Source organism: Cucurbita pepo, chromosome LG06, assembly GCF_002806865.2.
Source record: "Cucurbita pepo subsp. pepo cultivar mu-cu-16 chromosome LG06, ASM280686v2, whole genome shotgun sequence".
NCBI lineage: Eukaryota > Viridiplantae > Streptophyta > Magnoliopsida > Cucurbitales > Cucurbitaceae > Cucurbita > Cucurbita pepo.
This window is the reverse complement of record NC_036643.1, coordinates 2,934,287-2,954,618: the sequence shown is the minus strand read 5'-3', so window position 1 is coordinate 2,954,618 and position 20,332 is coordinate 2,934,287. Positions and strand designations below refer to the sequence as shown.

Below are 20,332 nucleotides of genomic sequence, written 5' to 3'. Positions count from 1 at the left end.
TTGCCCCTTCCTCAAATTATGGGTCTAACCACATGGTGCCACTAAATCAGTTCTGTTCTTTGGATCAACATCCAATTATTTTGTTAGTAGCTGTTTTTAGTTCAATAAATGTAAGCGTGAGGATCAAATCTTTATGTTGTTCTGTGAAATTTATGAACAATTTGATGAAGAAATATGAATGGTTGTTGTTGTTGTTGTTGAGTGGGTGAGATTCAGGAGGTGGTAGGGATAGTGCTCTATGTCCCGCTTCTATGATTATATATAACAGCAGCAATTATGAAAGTTGCAAAGGGCATAGATGGCGTCTTCCAATGGTGGGTCTGCCATCCTTGGGATTATCATTATGATTATTGTAATTATTGATCATCATTATCATATATTATCGATTCCGGTGGCTCTTAGACAAGCCTAAAGGTACGGTCCTAATACCCCAAGTTCACCGCTAGCCAATATTAAAACGTGTCTGCTAGGGAGAGGTTTCCATACCCTTATAAAGAATGTTTCGTTGATGTAGGATCTCACAATCCACCCCTTTCGGAGCCTAGTGTCATCATTGCCGCTTGTTCCTTTCTCCNTATAAAGAATGTTTCGTTGATGTAGGATCTCACAATCCACCCCCTTCGGGGCCTAGTGCCATCATTGGCGCTTGTTCCTTTCTCTAATCAATGTGAGACCCCCAATCTACCTCCCTTCAGGGCTCAACCTCCTCGCCGACACATAAGGTTTTTAAAACGCAGATAGGGAGAGGTTTTCCTTCCTTATAAAGAATGTTTCATTCTCCTCCCCAAACGTGGGATCTCACAGCAGTATTGCAAACTAAACTATATAACCCTTTTCNAAGAATGTTTCATTCTCCTCCCCAAACGTGGGATCTCACAGCAATATTGCAAACTAAACTATATAACCCTTTTTAACCATTTAAATTTTGCACAGTTTAAAGAGTGTTCCGTTGATGTGAGAGATTTCCACACCCGAGTGTTTCGTTGATGTGAGAGGTTTTCACACCCTTATAAGGAATGATTTGTTGATGTGAGAGATTTCAACACCTTTATAAAAAAAATGCTTTGTTGATGTGGNTGATGTGAGAGATTTCCACACCCGAGTGTTTCGTTGATGTGAGAGGTTTTCACACCCTTATAAAGAATGCTTCGTTGATGTGAGAGATTTCAACACCTTTATAAAAAAATGCTTTGTTGATGTGGGATGTCATCATTTCATCCGGGAAAAGCTGGAACCCCAATTCACCTCCCTTCAAGGCCAACGTATTTGCTAGCACACCACCTCATGTCCACTCCCTTTGGGGCTCAACCTTCTCGCTAATACATTGTTCGGTGTCTAGCTTCCCCTCAAGATTTTTAAAACGCGTCTGCTAAAGAGAGATTTTCCATCCTTATAAAGAATGTTTCATTCTACTTCCCCCAAAAGTGGGATCTCGCAACAGCATNATGTCCACTCCCTTTGGGGCTCAACCTTCTCGCTAATACATTGCTCGGTGTCTAGCTTCCCCTCAAAGTTTTTAAAACGAGTCTGCTAAAGAGAGATTTTCCATCCTTATAAAGAATGTTTCATTCTACTTCCCCAAAAGTGGGATCTCGCAACAGCATTGCAAACTATGTAACCCTTTTTAACCATTTTAAATTTTGCACACTTTAAAAGCTTTGGTTAAAAGTGGGATATGGTGTTGGGANACAGCATTGCAAACTATGTAACCCTTTTTAACCATTTTAAATTTTGCACACTTTAAAAGCTTTGGTTAAAAGTGGGATATGGTGTTGGGAATATGGTATAAATGTATATCAATCAATCATCAGATGTTTGTGTGCAGTAAAAGTTGAGGANACAGCATAGCATTGCAAACTATGTAACCCTTTTTAACCATTTTAAATTTTGCACACTTTAAAAGCTTTGGTTAAAAGTGGGATATGGTGTTGTATTCCATATGGTATAAATGTATATCAATCAATCATCAGATGTTTGTGTGCAGTAAAAGTTGAGGATACGGTTCTCTTTATCTAAGCTATCTCAGGCTCTTTTTGCGAATGCAGGCCAACTGTTCGACGTAAGTCCATAGGCCTTTTACATTAGTTTTTTGAGTGAATAAAGAAACAATTGTGACAGGACCTGAGTTTATTCCGGGGAATGAAAAAAAGAGGCCATAACTTTTAGCAAAATAAGGTGACATTCTTTTTACTACTTGCTTGCTTAGTTCTGTTCAAGATTTGTTACTTTACTTTCTGATAAAGTCGATGAAGAACAGAGATGAGTAGCCATTGCAATCATGAACACAGCCGCTGAGAAACAAATGCACCATCGGCCTTGTAATGGGGTCCTTTCTTTTTATATATGTTTGTGGAATTCGTGCACTCTTTTTGGCTTTCACTTTCCTCGATAAAGTAACAGAATCTCCATACCTCTATTTCATCATTCTCTGTTAAATACCCCAAATGAGGCTCGCTTGTTTCCTCAGGAGCTCACTGAAGGAACAACTGGTCATGGTCATCTCTCTTAACTCAGACAGTGAAAGTAAGCCCATGCATCCATAGTCACTTCTCTTCACATTACTGTACTCATTATTTTGGTTAAACGTTATTGTCTGTTTCAGTGAGTTCATGTTTGGCTAGATGTTCATCAACTCGGCTGGAGAACATAGATGAAAATAGCCCTGCAAATTGGTTGCCGGGTTCGTTTGTTCTACCTGAAACTCCAATTGAGTCCATGGAATTTCTTGGCAGATCTTGGAGCCTGTCTGCCAAAGAGCTCTCTAAGGCTCTTTCCACTGCCCATGATACTCCTAGTCGTCTTCAGAACTCAGTGATTGGGTTTCTTAGTGCTGAAGCACATGATTCAAATTCTTCAGTCTTGAGTGAGCCAGTGAGATACCTCTTCCTCCTCTCTTATATTTAATGTAGATCCCACGCCAATTGGAGAGGGGAACAAAGCATTCCTTAAAAGGGTGTGGAAATCTTTCATTAACAGACATGTTTTAAAAATCGTGAGACTGATTACGATACGTAACGGGTCAAAGCGGACAATATCTGTTAGCGGTGGGTTTGGGCCGTTACAAATGGTAGCAGAGCTAAGCACCAAGCGGCGTGCCAGTGAGGACGCTAGCCTCCAAGGGAGGTGGATTGTAAGATCCCACATCGGTTGGAGAGGAGAACGAAGCATTGCTTATAAGGATGTGGAAACCTCTCCCTAACAAACACGTTTTATAAACCATGAGGTTGACAACGATACGTAATGGGTCAAATCCTCCTCCCTTTTTTGATTAATTCTGCTTAATGTTACAGCTACTTCGACGCTTACCCAGTGGAGATAGTCCTCCAGCTTCACCAAGAGGAAGTGAAGAAATGAAGGTACTTTAATTTGAAGCTGGCTGCAGCCCATATTCGAGCACACACACCACCAACACGAATTAGTTTTTGCTGCCTTATTTGTTATATTGGTACAGAGTATCTCTCTGAATTGCACATGCATTCTCTTTTGAGTAGGAACTTTTGTTACTTCACCAAGCATTGAACCCAGATTTCCTTTCCAACCAGCAACTACTTGGAAATGGGGTATGTCTCACTCTTACTTCAAAATACTTACACATACATGGAAAGAAGAAGCAAAGTATACCCGTAAGATCCCATATTGGTCGGAGAGGGGAACGAAGTTTTTCTTGTAAGGGTGTGAAAACCTCTTTTTAGTAGACGCGTTTTAAAACCTAAAGGGAAAGCCCAAAGAGGACACCTCTCCTTAGTAGACACGTTTTAAAATCTTAAGGGAAAACCCAAAAAGAACACCTCTCCTTGGGAGACGTGTTTTAAAATTTTAAGGGAAAGCCCAAAGAGGACACCTCCCCCTAGTAGACGCGTTTTAAAACCTAAGGGGAAAGCCCAAAGAGGACATCTTTCCCTAGTAGATGCGTTTTAAAACCTTAAGGGAAAACCCTGAAGAGAAAGTCCAAAGAGGACACCTCTCCCTGGTAGACGTGTTTTAAAACTTTAAGGGGAAGCCCTAAAGGGAAAGCTCAAAGAGGACACCTCTCTCTAGTAGACGCGTTTTAAAACTTTAGGGGAAGGCCCAAAGAAGACACACCCCCTAGTAGACGCATTTTAAAACCTTAAGGGAAAGCTTAAAGAGGATACCTCTCCGTAGTAGATGCATTTTAAAACCTTAGAGGGAGCCCTGGAGAGAAAGTCCAAAGAGGACAATATCTGCTAACGGTGGACTTGGACTTGGACATGGACTTGGGCCGTTACAGTACCATATTCATAATTTTTGTTCCTTTGATGCAGCTATACAAGAGCATATTAAGAGGTAATAAAACATTGGGAAGGTGGATGAAGGATCAAAAGGAGAGGAAGAAGCAGGAAATCAGATCACAGAATGCTCAATTACATGCAGCTGTATCTGTAGCAGGTGTTGCTGCTTCAGTAGCAGCATTCATTGCATCACTCTTATCTTGTGAAACATCATCGGGCAATCACAAATGGCCTTCAAAGACATCATCAGCCATGGCTTCTGCAGCTGCCCTTGTCGCATCTCATTGCATAGAGATGGCAGAGGAAATGGGAGCTAGCCATGAACATATCTTGAATGTAGTTAACTCTGCAATCAATGCTAGAACTAATGGAGATATCATGACCCTAACAGCAGGAGCAGCTACAGGTTGCTTGGAAAAAGCCTCATAATCAGCTAATTTTCACAACTGATGAAGCAAAATCCATAATACTCTCAAACGTTTCTTTATTAACGCAGCTTTAAGAGGAGCTGCAACCTTAAGGTCAAGGCTTGAAAAAGGGTTGGGAGGCACAAACTTTGGAGTGGGTGAGGATAAAGTTGAAGAAGAAGGGAAAGAATCAAACATGTTGATAGCAATCAACCATGTTTCCAGAGGAGGAGAGCTTCTCAAACGCACAAGGAAAGGTATTGGTTAGATCATTTTAACTTGAGTTTTGTCTCAAATTGTCAAATTCTGATGTTTATCTCACTGAGACTAGAAACATGGTGGTCACAGGGGTTCTCCACTGGAAGCAAGTTTCTTTCAACATAAATTCAAATTGGCAGGTAAGACGGGAAATGGTGGATAGCTGTCAAATTCTCTCTACCCGAAAAGTTATATGTTATTTAAGTCGTTGTGTTACCTTTTGTTTATAGTTATATAACGTTGCTTTTGAAATCTTCTCTCGTTTTTACTTTCAAACTCGCTTTCAAAAATCTCTCTGCCCTTGTTTTCTAAAACCTTCTTCTCAAACGGGGTCAGAGGCTTGAGCATACGTTGCCCGGTCGTCGGCGATGCGAATTGTGAGATCCCACATCGGTTGGGGGGAGAACATAGCATCTTTATAAGGGTGTGGAAACCTCTCCCTAACAGACGCGTTTTTAGAACTTTGAGGAGAAGCCCCGGAAGAGAAACCTCAAAGAGGACAATATCTACTAATAGTGGATTTGGGCTATTACAAATGGTATCTGAGTCAGACACCGGGCGACGTACCAGCGAGGAGGCTGAGTCCAGGGTGGACAGGAGGTAGTGTGCCAACAAGGACGTTGGGCCCCAAAGGGGTGGATTAGGGGGTTCCACATTAATTGGAGAAGGGAACGAGTGCCAGCGAGGACACTGGGCCCCGAAGGAGGGTGGATTGTGAGATCCACATCAGTTGGGGAGGAGAACAAAGCATCCTTTCTAAGGGTGTGGAAACCTCTCCCCACGCGTTTTTAAAACCTTGAGGGGAAGCCCGGAAGGGAAAACCTAAAAAGGAAAATATCTACTAGGGGTGGATTTAAGTTGGTACACGAATGCTAATTGGCTTGACTCGCTTACCACCGAGAAAAGTGCGATCGTGACAAGTTTTTTTCTTTATACTCTGCTAATCTTGCAATTGGAAATAAGTATTCAGAAGTAGAATATATGTCAACAGGTTGTGGCAAAATTGAAAAGCAGGCATATGGCAGCAACATTTACAAAGAACAAAAAATGTAAGACAAAGCTTCACTCAAAGAACAAATCATCTTCTCAGTTGCCTACACAACATGTATACTGATGAACCATTTTCTGTTTCAGGCGTAATCTCGGGTGTGAACTGCAACGTTACGGCATGGCCCGGACGGGACAGGGAGACGGATAGCGAGCCAAGGGCTTACTTTGGCNTAATGGAGATATCATGACCCTAACAGCAGGAGCAGCTACAGGTTGCTTGGAAAAAGCCTCATAATCAGCTAATTTTCACAACTGATGAAGCAAAATCCATAATACTCTCAAACGTTTCTTTATTAACGCAGCTTTAAGAGGAGCTGCAACCTTAAGGTCAAGGCTTGAAAAAGGGTTGGGAGGCACAAACTTTGGAGTGGGTGAGGATAAAGTTGAAGAAGAAGGGAAAGAATCAAACATGTTGATAGCAATCAACCATGTTTCCAGAGGAGGAGAGCTTCTCAAACGCACAAGGAAAGGTATTGGTTAGATCATTTTAACTTGAGTTTTGTCTCAAATTGTCAAATTCTGATGTTTATCTCACTGAGACTAGAAACATGGTGGTCACAGGGGTTCTCCACTGGAAGCAAGTTTCTTTCAACATAAATTCAAATTGGCAGGTAAGACGGGAAATGGTGGATAGCTGTCAAATTCTCTCTACCCGAAAAGTTATATGTTATTTAAGTCGTTGTGTTACCTTTTGTTTATAGTTATATAACGTTGCTTTTGAAATCTTCTCTCGTTTTTACTTTCAAACTCGCTTTCAAAAATCTCTCTGCCCTTGTTTTCTAAAACCTTCTTCTCAAACGGGGTCAGAGGCTTGAGCATACGTTGCCCGGTCGTCGGCGATGCGAATTGTGAGATCCCACATCGGTTGGGGGGAGAACATAGCATCTTTATAAGGGTGTGGAAACCTCTCCCTAACAGACGCGTTTTTAGAACTTTGAGGAGAAGCCCCGGAAGAGAAACCTCAAAGAGGACAATATCTACTAATAGTGGATTTGGGCTATTACAAATGGTATCTGAGTCAGACACCGGGCGACGTACCAGCGAGGAGGCTGAGTCCAGGGTGGACAGGAGGTAGTGTGCCAACAAGGACGTTGGGCCCCAAAGGGGTGGATTAGGGGGTTCCACATTAATTGGAGAAGGGAACGAGTGCCAGCGAGGACACTGGGCCCCGAAGGAGGGTGGATTGTGAGATCCACATCAGTTGGGGAGGAGAACAAAGCATCCTTTCTAAGGGTGTGGAAACCTCTCCCCACGCGTTTTTAAAACCTTGAGGGGAAGCCCGGAAGGGAAAACCTAAAAAGGAAAATATCTACTAGGGGTGGATTTAAGTTGGTACACGAATGCTAATTGGCTTGACTCGCTTACCACCGAGAAAAGTGCGATCGTGACAAGTTTTTTTCTTTATACTCTGCTAATCTTGCAATTGGAAATAAGTATTCAGAAGTAGAATATATGTCAACAGGTTGTGGCAAAATTGAAAAGCAGGCATATGGCAGCAACATTTACAAAGAACAAAAAATGTAAGACAAAGCTTCACTCAAAGAACAAATCATCTTCTCAGTTGCCTACACAACATGTATACTGATGAACCATTTTCTGTTTCAGGCGTAATCTCGGGTGTGAACTGCAACGTTACGGCATGGCCCGGACGGGACAGGGAGACGGATAGCGAGCCAAGGGCTTACTTTGGCATTGTAACAACAGATAGAACAATAGAATTTGAATGCAGTGGGAAAGGAGAAAAACAGATGTGGGTTGAGGGGATTCAATATATGATCAACTTTCGTGCCCACTTGAAATGATTCCGACCACTCTTGACCTCAATCATGCTTGTNGCATTGTAACAACAGATAGAACAATAGAATTTGAATGCAGTGGAAAAGGAGAAAAACAGATGTGGGTTGAGGGGATTCAATATATGATCAACTTTCGTTCCCACTTGAAATGATTCCGACCACACTTGACCTCAATCATGCTTGTCCAGAATGTATTATTTATGGTCGCATACCTGTTCCAAACAACTTTTACTTACTTTCATGTTAGATTGACCTTTACTATTCTTGTTGTGTCGGGGTATATGACCAGTCACCATAATCATATCTATACCGTCAGAGATAAAATGCCCCAAAATGTAATATAAGGGATGTGAATAGTTATTAGGTTACATGTTATCAAAGTTGTGGTTGTTACTTATTCGTTTTTAACCTATAACATTGTTTTCTTTAAAGTTCAACGTATTCTCTCGTTCACGTTTTTTGAAACATTTTTCTCAAACGTGGCTCGAGGCTTGAGCATACGTGTNTGTTTTCTTTAAAGTTCAACGTATTCTCTCGTTCACGTTTTTTAAAACATTTTTCTCAAACGTGGCTCGAGGCTTGAGCATACGTGTAGATGATAATGGGCCTAAGAGTTGAAGGCCCATCTAGACATGGGCCGTTGATGTTGGAGCCAAGTTCAAAAAAGAGATGATAATGGGCCTAAGAGTTGAAGGCCCATCTAGACATGGGCCGTTGATGTTGGAGCCAAGTTCAAAAAAGAGGCCATTGGGTACGATAAATGATGATGTGTAGCTGATGTGTAGCTCTAGGCAACGAACACGTGTAATTTGTATGTGTACATATTATGTTTTGGACTAGTACGGATTCATGAATCTTATGGAAACCTCCAATTTATGGGGAGGTTGAAATGATATTTTGTACCCCGTACAACTCCAATCTTTATGTTGCACACGTAACCCAATACCAACCGCTAATAATGTATAAAAATTAATTGTAAAAATATATTTCAAGATAAAATAGTTACTCTTACGTATCTGTTATAATTTTAACGTATCAGTTATCACGTCAATTTCGTCATTTAATTTTTACTGTAGAAAGAGTGGTGGAGTTGTCGTGGTGTAAAACGTACTTGCAACCAGTACAAAAAGATGAACCTAATTGATTCGTCTTTACTGCCTAGTAAAAGCTATTGCTTTATGTTGGCAATGACATGTAGGCTAACATTATTTGTGGACTATAGGTTAACCATAACTAATCTTTTGGTAAGTAAGATTAGTTATAATCTTTTACCATGTTTGGTTTCATCTAGCAAATTAAGGAACCAAGTAGTTAAACCTACGTCGTTATGATTGTAAATTAGGTTACAATCAAACTATCGATCCTTATCTAATTGGAACATGTGATGATATTGTCCATTTTGAATATAAGCTTTCGTATATTTACTTTTAGTTTTCCCGAAAAGTTTCTTACTCATAGAAGTAATGTTTAGTTTCCTTACTGAATCTCTGTAACGGCCCAAGTCCACCGATAGTTAGCAGATATGTCTTTTTTGGATTTTCCTTTTCGTCCTCTTTAAAATTTTCCTTTTGGGCTTCTCCTCAAGATTTTAATATGCAGTTTGAAATTTATACACCTTGTAAAAAATGTTTCATTTCCCTCTCCAACGGATACCCTCCTTTGTAGCCTAGTATCTTCATTGACACTCGTTCCCCTCTTCCATCAATATGGGACCTCACAATCCACCTCCCTTTCGAGACTCAGCGTCCTCGTTGGCACACTGTTCGGTGTCTAGCTCTGATATCATTTGTAACAGTCATATTGTCCTCTTTGAGTTTTTCCTTCCAAGATTCTCTTCAAGGTTTTAAAATGGTCGGGGTAGAGAAATGTTTCACACTCTTATAAATAATGTTTCATTCCTCTCTACAACTAATAGAATCTAGAGGAGTTAAATGAAGTTATGGGATGGAGAGAAAAGGAATGGTGAAATTGGGAGTTTCAAGACGAAGAAGAAGAAGAAGACGAGTCTTAAATGATAGATGGTGTAAGATAATTTGTGGAAATGGCAAAAGAGCGTATCTGTAAAGAAGCAAAAATAAATAGGGAGTTGAAAGGGACCACCGCCCCCCCTCTACGCACCTTAGGCCAAGCAACAAGTATCAGAAACACCCATTTCTCTCGTGCCCCTCTCTCCACCTTTATACTATAAGACCTTCCACGACCCATTTCCCAATCGATTCACCAAACACTTCCCTCGCCCCAACGCCCCCCAACGCCTAACACAATGTCAGCAACACAACCATCACAAATCACCCAACCATCCTCCTCTGACACCAACGCCCAATCCAACCCCAACAACAAGCGCGTTCGTGATTCCAGCAAGCACCCACTCTACCGCGGCGTAAGAATGCGCGCTTGGGGCAAATGGGTGTCCGAAATCCGCGAGCCTCGCAAGAAATCCCGCATTTGGTTAGGAACCTTCCCCACACCAGAGATGGCCGCTAGAGCCCACGACGTTGCTGCCTTGTCCATCAAAGGTAATTCCGCTATTCTCAACTTCCCTGAACTCGCTCACTCCCTTCCCCGCCCTGTCTCCTTCGCCCCTCGCGATGTTCAAGCCGCCGCTGCCAAGGCCGCCCACATGGACCCTTTTCAATACTCCACCGACGACTCCGACGAGCTCAGCGAAATCGTCAAGCTGCCTAGTCTCACCACCAATTACCTTAATAACGAGTTCGTCCTCATGGACTCCACCGATGGCTGGGTTTACCCGCCCCCATGGTTACGAACCATGGACGATTGCAGCTACAACCACAACGACGACGAGATGGGAATTGGGGACAGCAATTTCTTATGGGATTATTAATTAAAATCTAACTTTTTTTAATTTTTTTTTTGTAAGACCCTGTAAATGTTCTTGGTTTCGGTTTGATGTTATCGTAATTAGATTGATCGATATTAAAGTTTTCCTTTCGGGTTAATTAAGAAGCCCTTTTTTTGTTCTTTTTTTCCTTTTTTCCCTGTTTGTTGACCAATTTGGGAGTGTGATATTTGGGTTTGGTTGGAGTGTTGTTGAAATATCTCGTGTAAATCTCTCTCTTTTCTTTCATTAATGCACTTAACTGCCATGTGGTCCTCTTCCCTCTTATTTATTGCAATTATATGCAACCATTGCAGTGCAGTTCTTCCACCACACATTTCTTCTAATTTCCTCATCCTTTTTTTAATTTATCTACAATTACCACACCACGACGGCGATGGCGACGGCGACGGTGAATTTTGTAATCATTTTTGGGTGGATCCAAATTTGGCATATAACTGACTCAATTTGCGTGCCCGCCCAGATGTCTTGTTCTGTTTACACTCTTGTCAGGTAGCTAACCTCTAGTTTCTTGCACCCTTTTTTGTTCTTTTCTCATACAAATTAAGACCAATACACTTTCGTCTTCCAAAATATATTTTCGATCATCCAGCCATTTTGGCTTACTACGTATCAATGTCAGTCTCACAATTTAAAATCAATTTATTAGGTAGAGGTTTTCAAACCTCTTTATAAAGAGTGTTTTGTTTCGGTCTCGTGATTTTACTTTTAGTTTTTTACCATCCTAATGGAGAAGATTACTGGCCCACTCTCCGTTCACTCCGATTGCTATCTACAGATATCAGGGTTAACCCAATTGTACGATTCAACTAGTTTAGTAATCTGGGTGATGTAGAGTGGTGTGTAAATGACACCCATGCGATCTCATACCAACTAAGACAGTGTTCCATATTCATAAATTAGTGATTTTTTTTTCTTAATTCTAATATTTTTCGGAGCGATAAATAAGAAAATCTATGGCCAGCAAGTCCACAAATGGGACACATCAAAACAGTAAACTACAATCATTTGACATTTTATTTTATTTTATTTTATTTATTTATTTATTATTTTTATTTTTATTTTTTAACCACAGCTTGATTTCCCCTTGGTTTTGTTCGTATTTGGTTTCACTTTATTGAGGCAAACACATCAGTCCTCTGCTTAAAATAATAAAAGTTCTTGCCTTTAAAAAAAAAAAAAAAATTAATCGCTCCACGTGGATTTTACAAATTAAACCATCATTTATTCATTCTTTAGCCTATTTTTGTAATTTTTCGGATTAATTTTTTTTTTTTTTTTGACCTAATAATAATTGAATCGATGAGTGACAATATATTGCTTAATATTTTTCAATTAATATAATAATTATTTTTGAAAACCCATTAATATGACAAATCATTGACCTAATAATAAATTGTTTTATGTATTTTATTTAATGCTTAATAGAGATCTCTTTGCTATGCTAGAAAGACGTCCATCGACACCGAGATCTTTATTTATCGACATAAATATTTTTCAATAATTCCCGTTAGAAATAATTAAGAAAATTACGATATATAGTAGTTCTGTATTGACTGATTAAGAAGAAGATCATAGATTTATAAGTAAGAAACACTATCATTAGGGAAGACTCGATTATTGAGACTAAACGACCCTACGAAAAATTTTAAATTATTTTAAAAATCCCAAAATCATGTAGTTTTGCATTAAATCATTCAAATTATTGATCAACTAGACAATCTTCGAATTAATGGCCTAATTATTTATGATTATGATTAATACCAACTTAAAATTAATTATTTTTTAAAAATTAAAACTATTAATTCTAAATTAGTGGTATGAAAATAGAAACATACATACCTTGGATAATTATATATCATTTTAGCACGTGTTCATATATAATTCATTAATTTATTTACGGCTGCTGATGCACTTTATAAGTAAAAAAAGGATAATTAATTAGGTTAATTGAAGAATAATTAAATATTGTACCCAATATTGACAAAGTCTCGCATAACCTTTGTTTTGTTTATTAATAAAGAATTAAAGTTTGATTAATATTTAAATGTTTGGAGATTTAGATTATATTAACATTTTGATCTACTCCTTTTGACCTTTATTATTTATATTTTTATAATGTTTTATATTCTTGTTGTCCATAAACTTTTACGTACACTTGTATTATTTTTTTCATCAAATTTTTATGCCAATGTTTAATTGAAATATGAAAATGTAACCACGTTTATTTAAACAACCAAGAGTTAGGTGCCAATAATTCATTACTTAATTATTTAATTACTCATATTAGTTGTACAAAATTGCATGTGGTTATAAGGTCTTATTGTTTATATGCTATAGTTTTTGGAACTAGTCATATATATATTTGTTATCTATCTCAATAACCTCGTAAGTCTTCTTCTAAGTGTTGTAAGCTCTCTTGTCCACTTGTTTTCGATGCAATTATCAAGAGACCTACCACCTTCTCTTTATATGAGAACTTACTGGTCCACTTGTAATGATCGAGACCCACCGCTAGCAGATATTGTCCTCTTTAGACTTTTTCTTTCGAATTTGTCTTGTCCACTTGTTTTCGATGCAATTATCAGGAGATCTACCACCTTCTCTTTATATGAGAACTTACTGATCCCCTTATAACGATCGAGACCCACCGCTACCAGATATTGTCCTATTTAGACCTTACTGGTCCCCTTATAACGACTGAGACCCACCGCTACCAGATATTGTCATCTTTAGACTTTCCCTTTCGGATTTGACACAATATCTACCACTCAAAAGTGTGGATAAATATACTGCTGTAAGAATATCTAACATATATTTCCTAACTAATATATTCTTCAAATATTAAATTATTACAAATATCATATATTTTATAACTAAATCAAACTAGAAATAAGTTGCACTCAACTCAATTCTGACAGGACTCCTCGTGAAGGATTTAAAATGCGTCTGTTAGGGGAAGGTTTTCACATCCTTATAAATAGTGTTTTGTTCTCCTCCCTAATCAATGTGGGATATCACACCCCTCCTCGACCCTCCAAAAACACACCCTACGAAGCAGCACGAGAGAGTGGTTGTCAAAGGCCCAAATGACTGAAGCAATACCTTCTTGGCAAGATAAACCATCAATCAGTTGTACAATGGTTTGTTTTCAAATAATTTTCTCGATCATGTTTTATAAAACATTTTCTCTCAAAACATGACTCAAGACTCCACCTTATTATACGACGGGGTTGTGTAGTCCAATTTTTTTGTACAGTTAACTTATTCGTTAAGTTAGAACAAGTATCACACAATCGTTGTTCCACTCCTAAAAGAGTACGATTGGGAGAGACGGATAAAAAGGAAAGGATACGATTCGAGGAGAAGTTGGGAATTAGAGAAAAGTAGTTGAGGGGTGATTTGATGGCACATATATCTGGTTGTGGGGGTGACATAGACTATAAGTTTAGGGACTATTTCTTGTGATATTGAGAAGGACATGTTTCAATTTCATCAAAACCCCTTTCCCATCCCATTCATTGTACCCCCAACCCCAATGCTTTCTCCTTCACAAAATTAAAATGTGACACATTATTGACATTGACACGTAGGTAGATGAGCTGGCAAAATTGGATGTTCTGGCATCATGTATTTAATATGACTACTATCCTCATTGGAAATAAAAAATAAATAAAAAAATAAAAGTAATTTTACAATTTATATTTTTAATATAAAGTTTAAATTTCATTATAATGTGACAAAATTAATAATTAACCTATGTCTTGTTAATCTATATATTATCCTATTTTTATTAAGCATCTTCCACCTTTATTCTTTTCAACTAGTCGGCATTTATGGACTTATCATTTTTCCTTTTAAAAAAAAACTAAATAAATAAATAAAACAATTTCCACGCCTACCAACCTAACCTAATTGCCTCTCTCATTATTACTTATTTGAACTCGACGTTTAATTAGGATACATTACCTTTTTTAGTATATAAATAGCCGTCTTTGAGTTAGAAAGATATAATATAATGTATTTGATAAAATGGATAAAAAAATGATTTGTGATGTCCCACGCTGGTTGGGGAGTAGAACAAACCACCATTTATAAGGGTGTGGAAATCTTCCTCTAGTAGATGCGTTTTAAAGCCTTAAGAGGAAGCCTAGGGAGGAGAACAAACCGCCATTTATAAGGGTATGGAAACCTTCCTCTAACAGACGCGTTTTAAAGCCTTGAGGGGAAGCTCGAAAGGGAAAGCCTAAAGAGTATTTATAAGGGCATGGAAATCTTCCTCTAGCAGACGCGTTTTAAAGTCTTGAAGGGAGGCCCAAAAGGGAAAAAGGGTATGGAAACCTTCCCTTAGCAGTCGCGTTTTAAAGCCTCGAAAGGAAACCCAAAAGGGAAAAAGGGTATGGAACCTTCCCCTAGTAGACGCGTTTTAAAGTCTCGAGGGGAAGCCCGAAAGGGAAAAAGGGTATGGAAACCTTCCCCCAGCAGACGCGTTTTAAAGCCTTGAGGGGAACCCCGAAAGAGAAAACCTAAAGAGGACAATATTTATAAGGGTATGGAAACATTCTCCTAGCATACGCGTTTTTAAGCTTTGAGGGGAAGTCCGAAAGGGAAAGCCTAAAGAGAACAATATCTGCTAGCGGTGGAGGATCTGGACAAGCCTTGAGGGGAAGCCCAAAGAGAACAATATCTGTTAGCGATGGATCTGGACCATTACATGATTAGATTTGATTCGAGATTTGGGATCATCATTCTATTAATGCTTTACATAATGATTATATGAGCTCGTTATAATATAAATTAATTTAATAAAAAAAATGCAAAAATATAATATATATATATATATAAAGAAGTACGGACGAAAAGGGAGGAAAATAAGAAGAAAGAAGTCCGTCAATTATTTGCAGAAAGGGGGCTCCACTTTCTATTATTCGGATGGTGGCCGTTGAAAATATTGTCCAATCATACCCTTTCCACCAATTAAAATATAAAAAGGGAAAATAAATAATNTTTCTGTATTAAAAAAAAAAAAAAAAAAAAGACAAATAATAAAATTAAAAAAATTAAAAAAATAATATTATATCCCGAAATTATCCGTACCTATAACCACACGTCATCCAGATTCTCACCATTTAATTAATATCTCATTCTTGCTCTATTCCCAATATTTCAATTTTATATATCAAAGTTTTTAATTTTTTTTAATATATTAAATAATTAGTAAATATAAAATTAATTTTTATTTTAAGGCGGAAACGTCCAAATTTTGGATTTGAGAATGGGGAGGAAAAGGGTTGATTTGACATGTGTTATAGGCAGAAAAATACAAAAAAGCTTTCTAGAGATGTGTGTATATATATATATAATATATGTATATAAATATATATTATGATTTTTACAGTTGCAGGCCAAGCCCTTTTATTGGGGCCCATTTTAGGCCCAACATTATCACTTACGAGTCAGAAAACTTATATCTAGTGTCTCGTATCGACAGCCCACGCTCTGACTTGTATGCCTTTGCCAAACCTCAGTAATTATTGACCATCATATATATATATATATATATATATATATATCTCTCTTTTTCAATATATTATTCCAATTTCTTATCCTTTCTTGTTATTATATTTCATTAATCTAGATTTGAATCGGTAAAGTTTAATTAAATTTAGATTAGTTTCATGTTTAGTGGGTCCTAAAAATTTTGATTAGTTTCATCAGATATCATGTTGAAAGAAAAATATTTATGAGTCTCGATATTGGAAAGCTATAGAGACTATCTAGAATTGTCGAGAGTTGACTGATTAAAGGGAAAATCATGAGTTTATAAATAAGTTGTTATGAGTCTTTTTGTATAAACTAAATGATATGAACCAAGAGACATCAATCATACAATATACTTCAATGAGGATGTGAAGAAAATATTGTTGAAATTATCAAAAGATATTTCAATTTATGCCACATCGGAGAAGAATGAAATTTCATGTTATAAATTTTGGGTGGATTACAATTTAGAGTAATTTAGAGTTATTGTATTTCATTAATATATTTTAAGATTTTTTATTTATTTTAGGTTACAATTACATAATGGTTAATTATGACCATTAATATGGATGTTACATCATGTCTTTAATAGTTTTTGAAGCTAAGGATTGTATTTGTAAATAGACTTGAAATATGTAGTAAGAAGAGTATTCGTGCTTTCTTTAGCCGATGACTAAGTTTCTTTCCAATTCTACATAGTTTACGTTGCATGTACAATCATTCATGCTCGACATGATCAATCTTGCTTGTAGAGTGATTCGAATCTCAAACAATATTCTTGTTTTGAGATATTTGATCACCAAAATCAAAGTGACGAGAGTTTATACTCAAACTGGAAGGTGGTTGTTGGACACATAGACAAAACCGAGAAGGCAGCAAGATAGAGAAAAGGAGAGCGTGGCCCAAACAATGCAGCACCTGTATTGGACCATTGGTATGCAAACGGCCCCCTGTGTTAACCATTCTTCATACTCGGTGGGCTTTTGGGCCACGACCGGCCCCTCTCAGGAGCTGTTCTACCGATTCAATTGAAAGTTGAAAGCTCAAGGCTCCCATTTTTGCCGGTTGTGTTCTTCTAACAGCTCGTATAAAAGGGTCATGTTGTGTTCTTCAAATTCTTCGAACAAGGTATTCATTTTTCTGGGTTTCTTTCTTTTGCCCCTTCTTGATGATGATACAGCTCCATTTTGGATTGTTTTTTACCATATGTAGACGGGGAAACGATTAGATACCGCTATTAGACAAGGGTTGTTGGTTTGTGTTGAGAACACTGGCCTTCCTACTTTTGTTGTTGCTGATGCTGGACGCACACAGGTATGAGCTCTGTTCTGCACTCGGCTACTTAGATGAAGTTAGATGCGTTTAGGGTTGATTAGTGCATGAGAAATGGTGGGGTAACTGGGAACGATGATGCTTGATGTTCTATATATTTGCACATGTTAGTGGTTCAGCATTGTATGATGGTGTGGCTGAAAACCCTTTGTATGTAGTTGATGGAAAGACGTAGTTCATGCTATTTGAAGAGTGATTCTTATCCATCCTGTTTAGTTTGCTCCAAATTCATATGCATTTATCATTTTGATCAGCTTCAAGTGCCTATGATTGGATAACTCAGGAAAAAACATGTTTGTACTTCATTTAGGCATCCTCCCATTAACGATGGGCAGGTTTATACCGCTAACAGTGGACTTGAGCTGTTACAAATAGTATTAGAGCCAGTCACTAGGTGGTGTGTCAACGAGGACACTAGCCCCCTAAGAGGGTGGATTGTGAGATCCAACATCGGTTGGAGAGAGGAACAAAGCATTCCTTATAAGGGTGTGGAAACCTCTCCCTAGTAGACGCATATTAGAATTGTGAGGCTGACGGCGATACGTAACGGGCCGAAACAGACAATATCTATTAGTGGTGGGCTTGGGCTTGGATCGAAGAATGTTCTTGCCATTGGACCTGGTAAGGCCTCTTCACCCTTTTGATAGAAATCTTTGGTTGCCTGGTTGATTCTCCTCGTATCACTTGTCTCTCTTGTGTGAATATGCAGCACATAATCATGGTAAATTTAATATTAGTTCATATTTTAACACTTCCCTATAGTTGTGTGCTTGGAAAATAGCACAACACCAATCAATGATTATCAATATTTACTAGAAAGAAAATGACCTCATAGAGGTTCAAACACATAACCTCATGCTCCTATATTATGTTAAATCACCACTGAATCCAAAAACGATCCAAAAACGATGGGAAATTTCGCTGTTAATTCATATTCTTAAGAGCATACATGTTCCCCATCTCTCTTTTAAACAGGGCCAAAGGAGTCCAGTGATTCAGTAACTGGGCAACTCCGCCTACTCTAGTCTGGTTGGCTCGACTAACCTCGAGGTCGTTGTGTCAGGGTATGGTCTGCAATGCAAACCGAGGAGTATGATTTGTTGTAGTTTGTATGTGATGATAGAGTAAAGTGAGGGATTAAATTAATGTGTATTGAGGTATCTTTAGCACGTGAGATAGTGAGTGGGAAGAGGAGAGGGTGTCGTTGGAGTGTTCCCCATATCTCATCAACTTTCTTTGACCATGTCCCAACCATGTCCACATAATACCAATACACACTCATGTGCCCTTCCATCTTACTTTCATTGCTTGCTTGCTTCCAATTGTGGGTTTCTAAAACCCATTTCTTTTTCAGTCCTCTTTACCTCCTTCAAATCTTGCTTGCTTTAGAAACTAGCTCTCTCTAGCAGACGTGTTTTAAAGACCTTGAGGGAAAGCCCGAAAGGAAAAGTCCATAGAGGACACCGGCTATGGTGCATGTAATCTAATTTCAAATCTTGTTTGGTTGGTTTAGAAACCAGGAACTTAGAACGAACCTTGAGATCCCACATCGGTTAGAGAGTAGAACTAAGTATTCTTTATAAGGTTGTGGAAACCTCTCCCTAGTAGACGTGCTTTAAAAACCTTGAAGGGAAGTCTCTGGAAAACCAAAAAAGGACAATATATGCTAACGGTAGACTTTGGCTCTTGGGATAGTCATACGCTATGGTGAATGTAATTTCAAATCTTGCTTGGTTGGTTCAAAAACTAGCAACTTAGAACGAACCATGCATCGGTTGAAGAGGAAAACGAAATATTCTTTGTAAGGGTGTGGAAACCTCTCTCTAGCATACGCGTTTTAGAAGCTCGAAAGGGAAAGCTCAAAAATGACAATATCTACTACCTTGAGATATTGGGATAGCCACAGACTACGGTGCGTTTTAAGAACTTTGAGAGGAAGTCCGAAAGGGAGCCAAAAAAGACAATATCTGCTAACGTTAGGCTTGAGCGATAGCCATAGACTTCGGTGAACTCGATCTAATTTCAAAAAATTTCTGATTCCCGCTTGATTGCTTGATTTTGCTCTGTTTTTAATGTCCGTAGATCAGGATGCTGCTGCAGCTTTATTCTTTTTTTTTCTTCCCTTCTGCTTTATTCAGTGTTAATCAATTTGATTATAATAATAAAGAAGAAGAAGAAAGTAATTGGTTAGTGCAGAAAGATAGGCATGTGATGTGATGAGCCAAAGATTGATTAATCCTTAAGTGAATCTGAAATCAGTAATCAATTATTATTATATTATTATTACCAATTATCACATGATTGACTCTGTTTCTGTAAAAAGGTAAAAAGTACAATGAATTGGCAGAGGAAACCTCAGATTTTTCTCAACATTCTCTGCATATTGGCCTATTGGAACCGCCATCGCCATCGGATCAGCCGGATTTTACTGCCATTCATGTTCCTCAGCTGCCCCATTTTCTTCTCTTTGGTTGCAAAAAGATCCACAGCCGTAGTAAATTTTCCTGCCATTCTGTACTTTCGCCAACTTCAAGGCATCGCCTTTTCCTTTTCTTTCACACAATTCTATATTCAAATTCTAACCCAGATTAAGCTAATGTATTATGATGAACTACACAAGAACAAAAGAGTAAACTTTAAGAAAAGTGATTATGGGTATGCTGAGTTCAAATTTTAAGCTGTTAGAAATGAAAATTTAGTAACTCTAGATCAGATTTTTCAAATAATTAGCCACTAATTCATGAAACATTTCTCTATTCGTAGATGGGTGCTATGTGTTGGTGGATCAAGTAATCGTCGTTGTCGTTGTTGGATGCATGGTTGAATTCCATAGTCTCT

At 38.2% G+C, this 20,332-nt stretch overlaps 3 protein-coding genes across 5 annotated transcripts; all 3 read left to right on the top strand.

Annotated features, from left to right (window-relative positions):
• The first annotated feature begins 1,927 nt into the window (after positions 1–1,927).
• On the top strand, positions 1,928–8,137 carry LOC111796725 (VAN3-binding protein-like). 3 transcript variants are annotated; one of them, XM_023679468.1, is made up of 10 exons: positions 1,930–2,523; positions 2,603–2,871; positions 3,291–3,356; positions 3,492–3,560; positions 4,284–4,656; positions 4,747–4,914; positions 5,006–5,055; positions 5,907–5,964; positions 6,050–6,133; positions 7,801–8,137. In XM_023679468.1, exons 1-10 carry the CDS (start codon positions 2,445–2,447, stop codon positions 7,911–7,913), a joined length of 1,329 nt encoding a protein of 442 aa, XP_023535236.1. In that variant the 5' UTR covers positions 1,930–2,444; the 3' UTR covers positions 7,914–8,137. The 3 variants fall into 3 exon arrangements, 2 of the variants coding, with proteins under 2 accessions (XP_023535236.1, XP_023535237.1); XR_002815408.1 differs by lacking the exon at positions 7,801–8,137 and having other exon boundaries at positions 1,928–2,523; positions 4,989–5,055; positions 6,050–6,088; XM_023679469.1 differs by lacking the exons at positions 6,050–6,133; positions 7,801–8,137 and adding an exon at positions 7,571–7,789.
• Positions 8,138–9,789: 1,652 nt separating this feature from the next.
• On the top strand, positions 9,790–10,876 carry LOC111796727 (dehydration-responsive element-binding protein 3-like). The gene has a single exon (XM_023679470.1). The coding sequence runs from the start codon at positions 10,025–10,027 to the stop codon at positions 10,604–10,606; it is 582 nt and encodes a 193-aa protein (XP_023535238.1). The 5' UTR covers positions 9,790–10,024; the 3' UTR covers positions 10,607–10,876.
• A 6,351-nt stretch (positions 10,877–17,227) lies between these two features.
• On the top strand, positions 17,228–20,332 carry LOC111796775. Its single transcript, XM_023679531.1, has 3 exons — positions 17,228–17,290; positions 17,375–17,476; positions 19,818–20,332. Exons 1-3 carry the CDS (start codon positions 17,261–17,263, stop codon positions 20,169–20,171), a joined length of 486 nt encoding a protein of 161 aa, XP_023535299.1. The 5' UTR covers positions 17,228–17,260; the 3' UTR covers positions 20,172–20,332.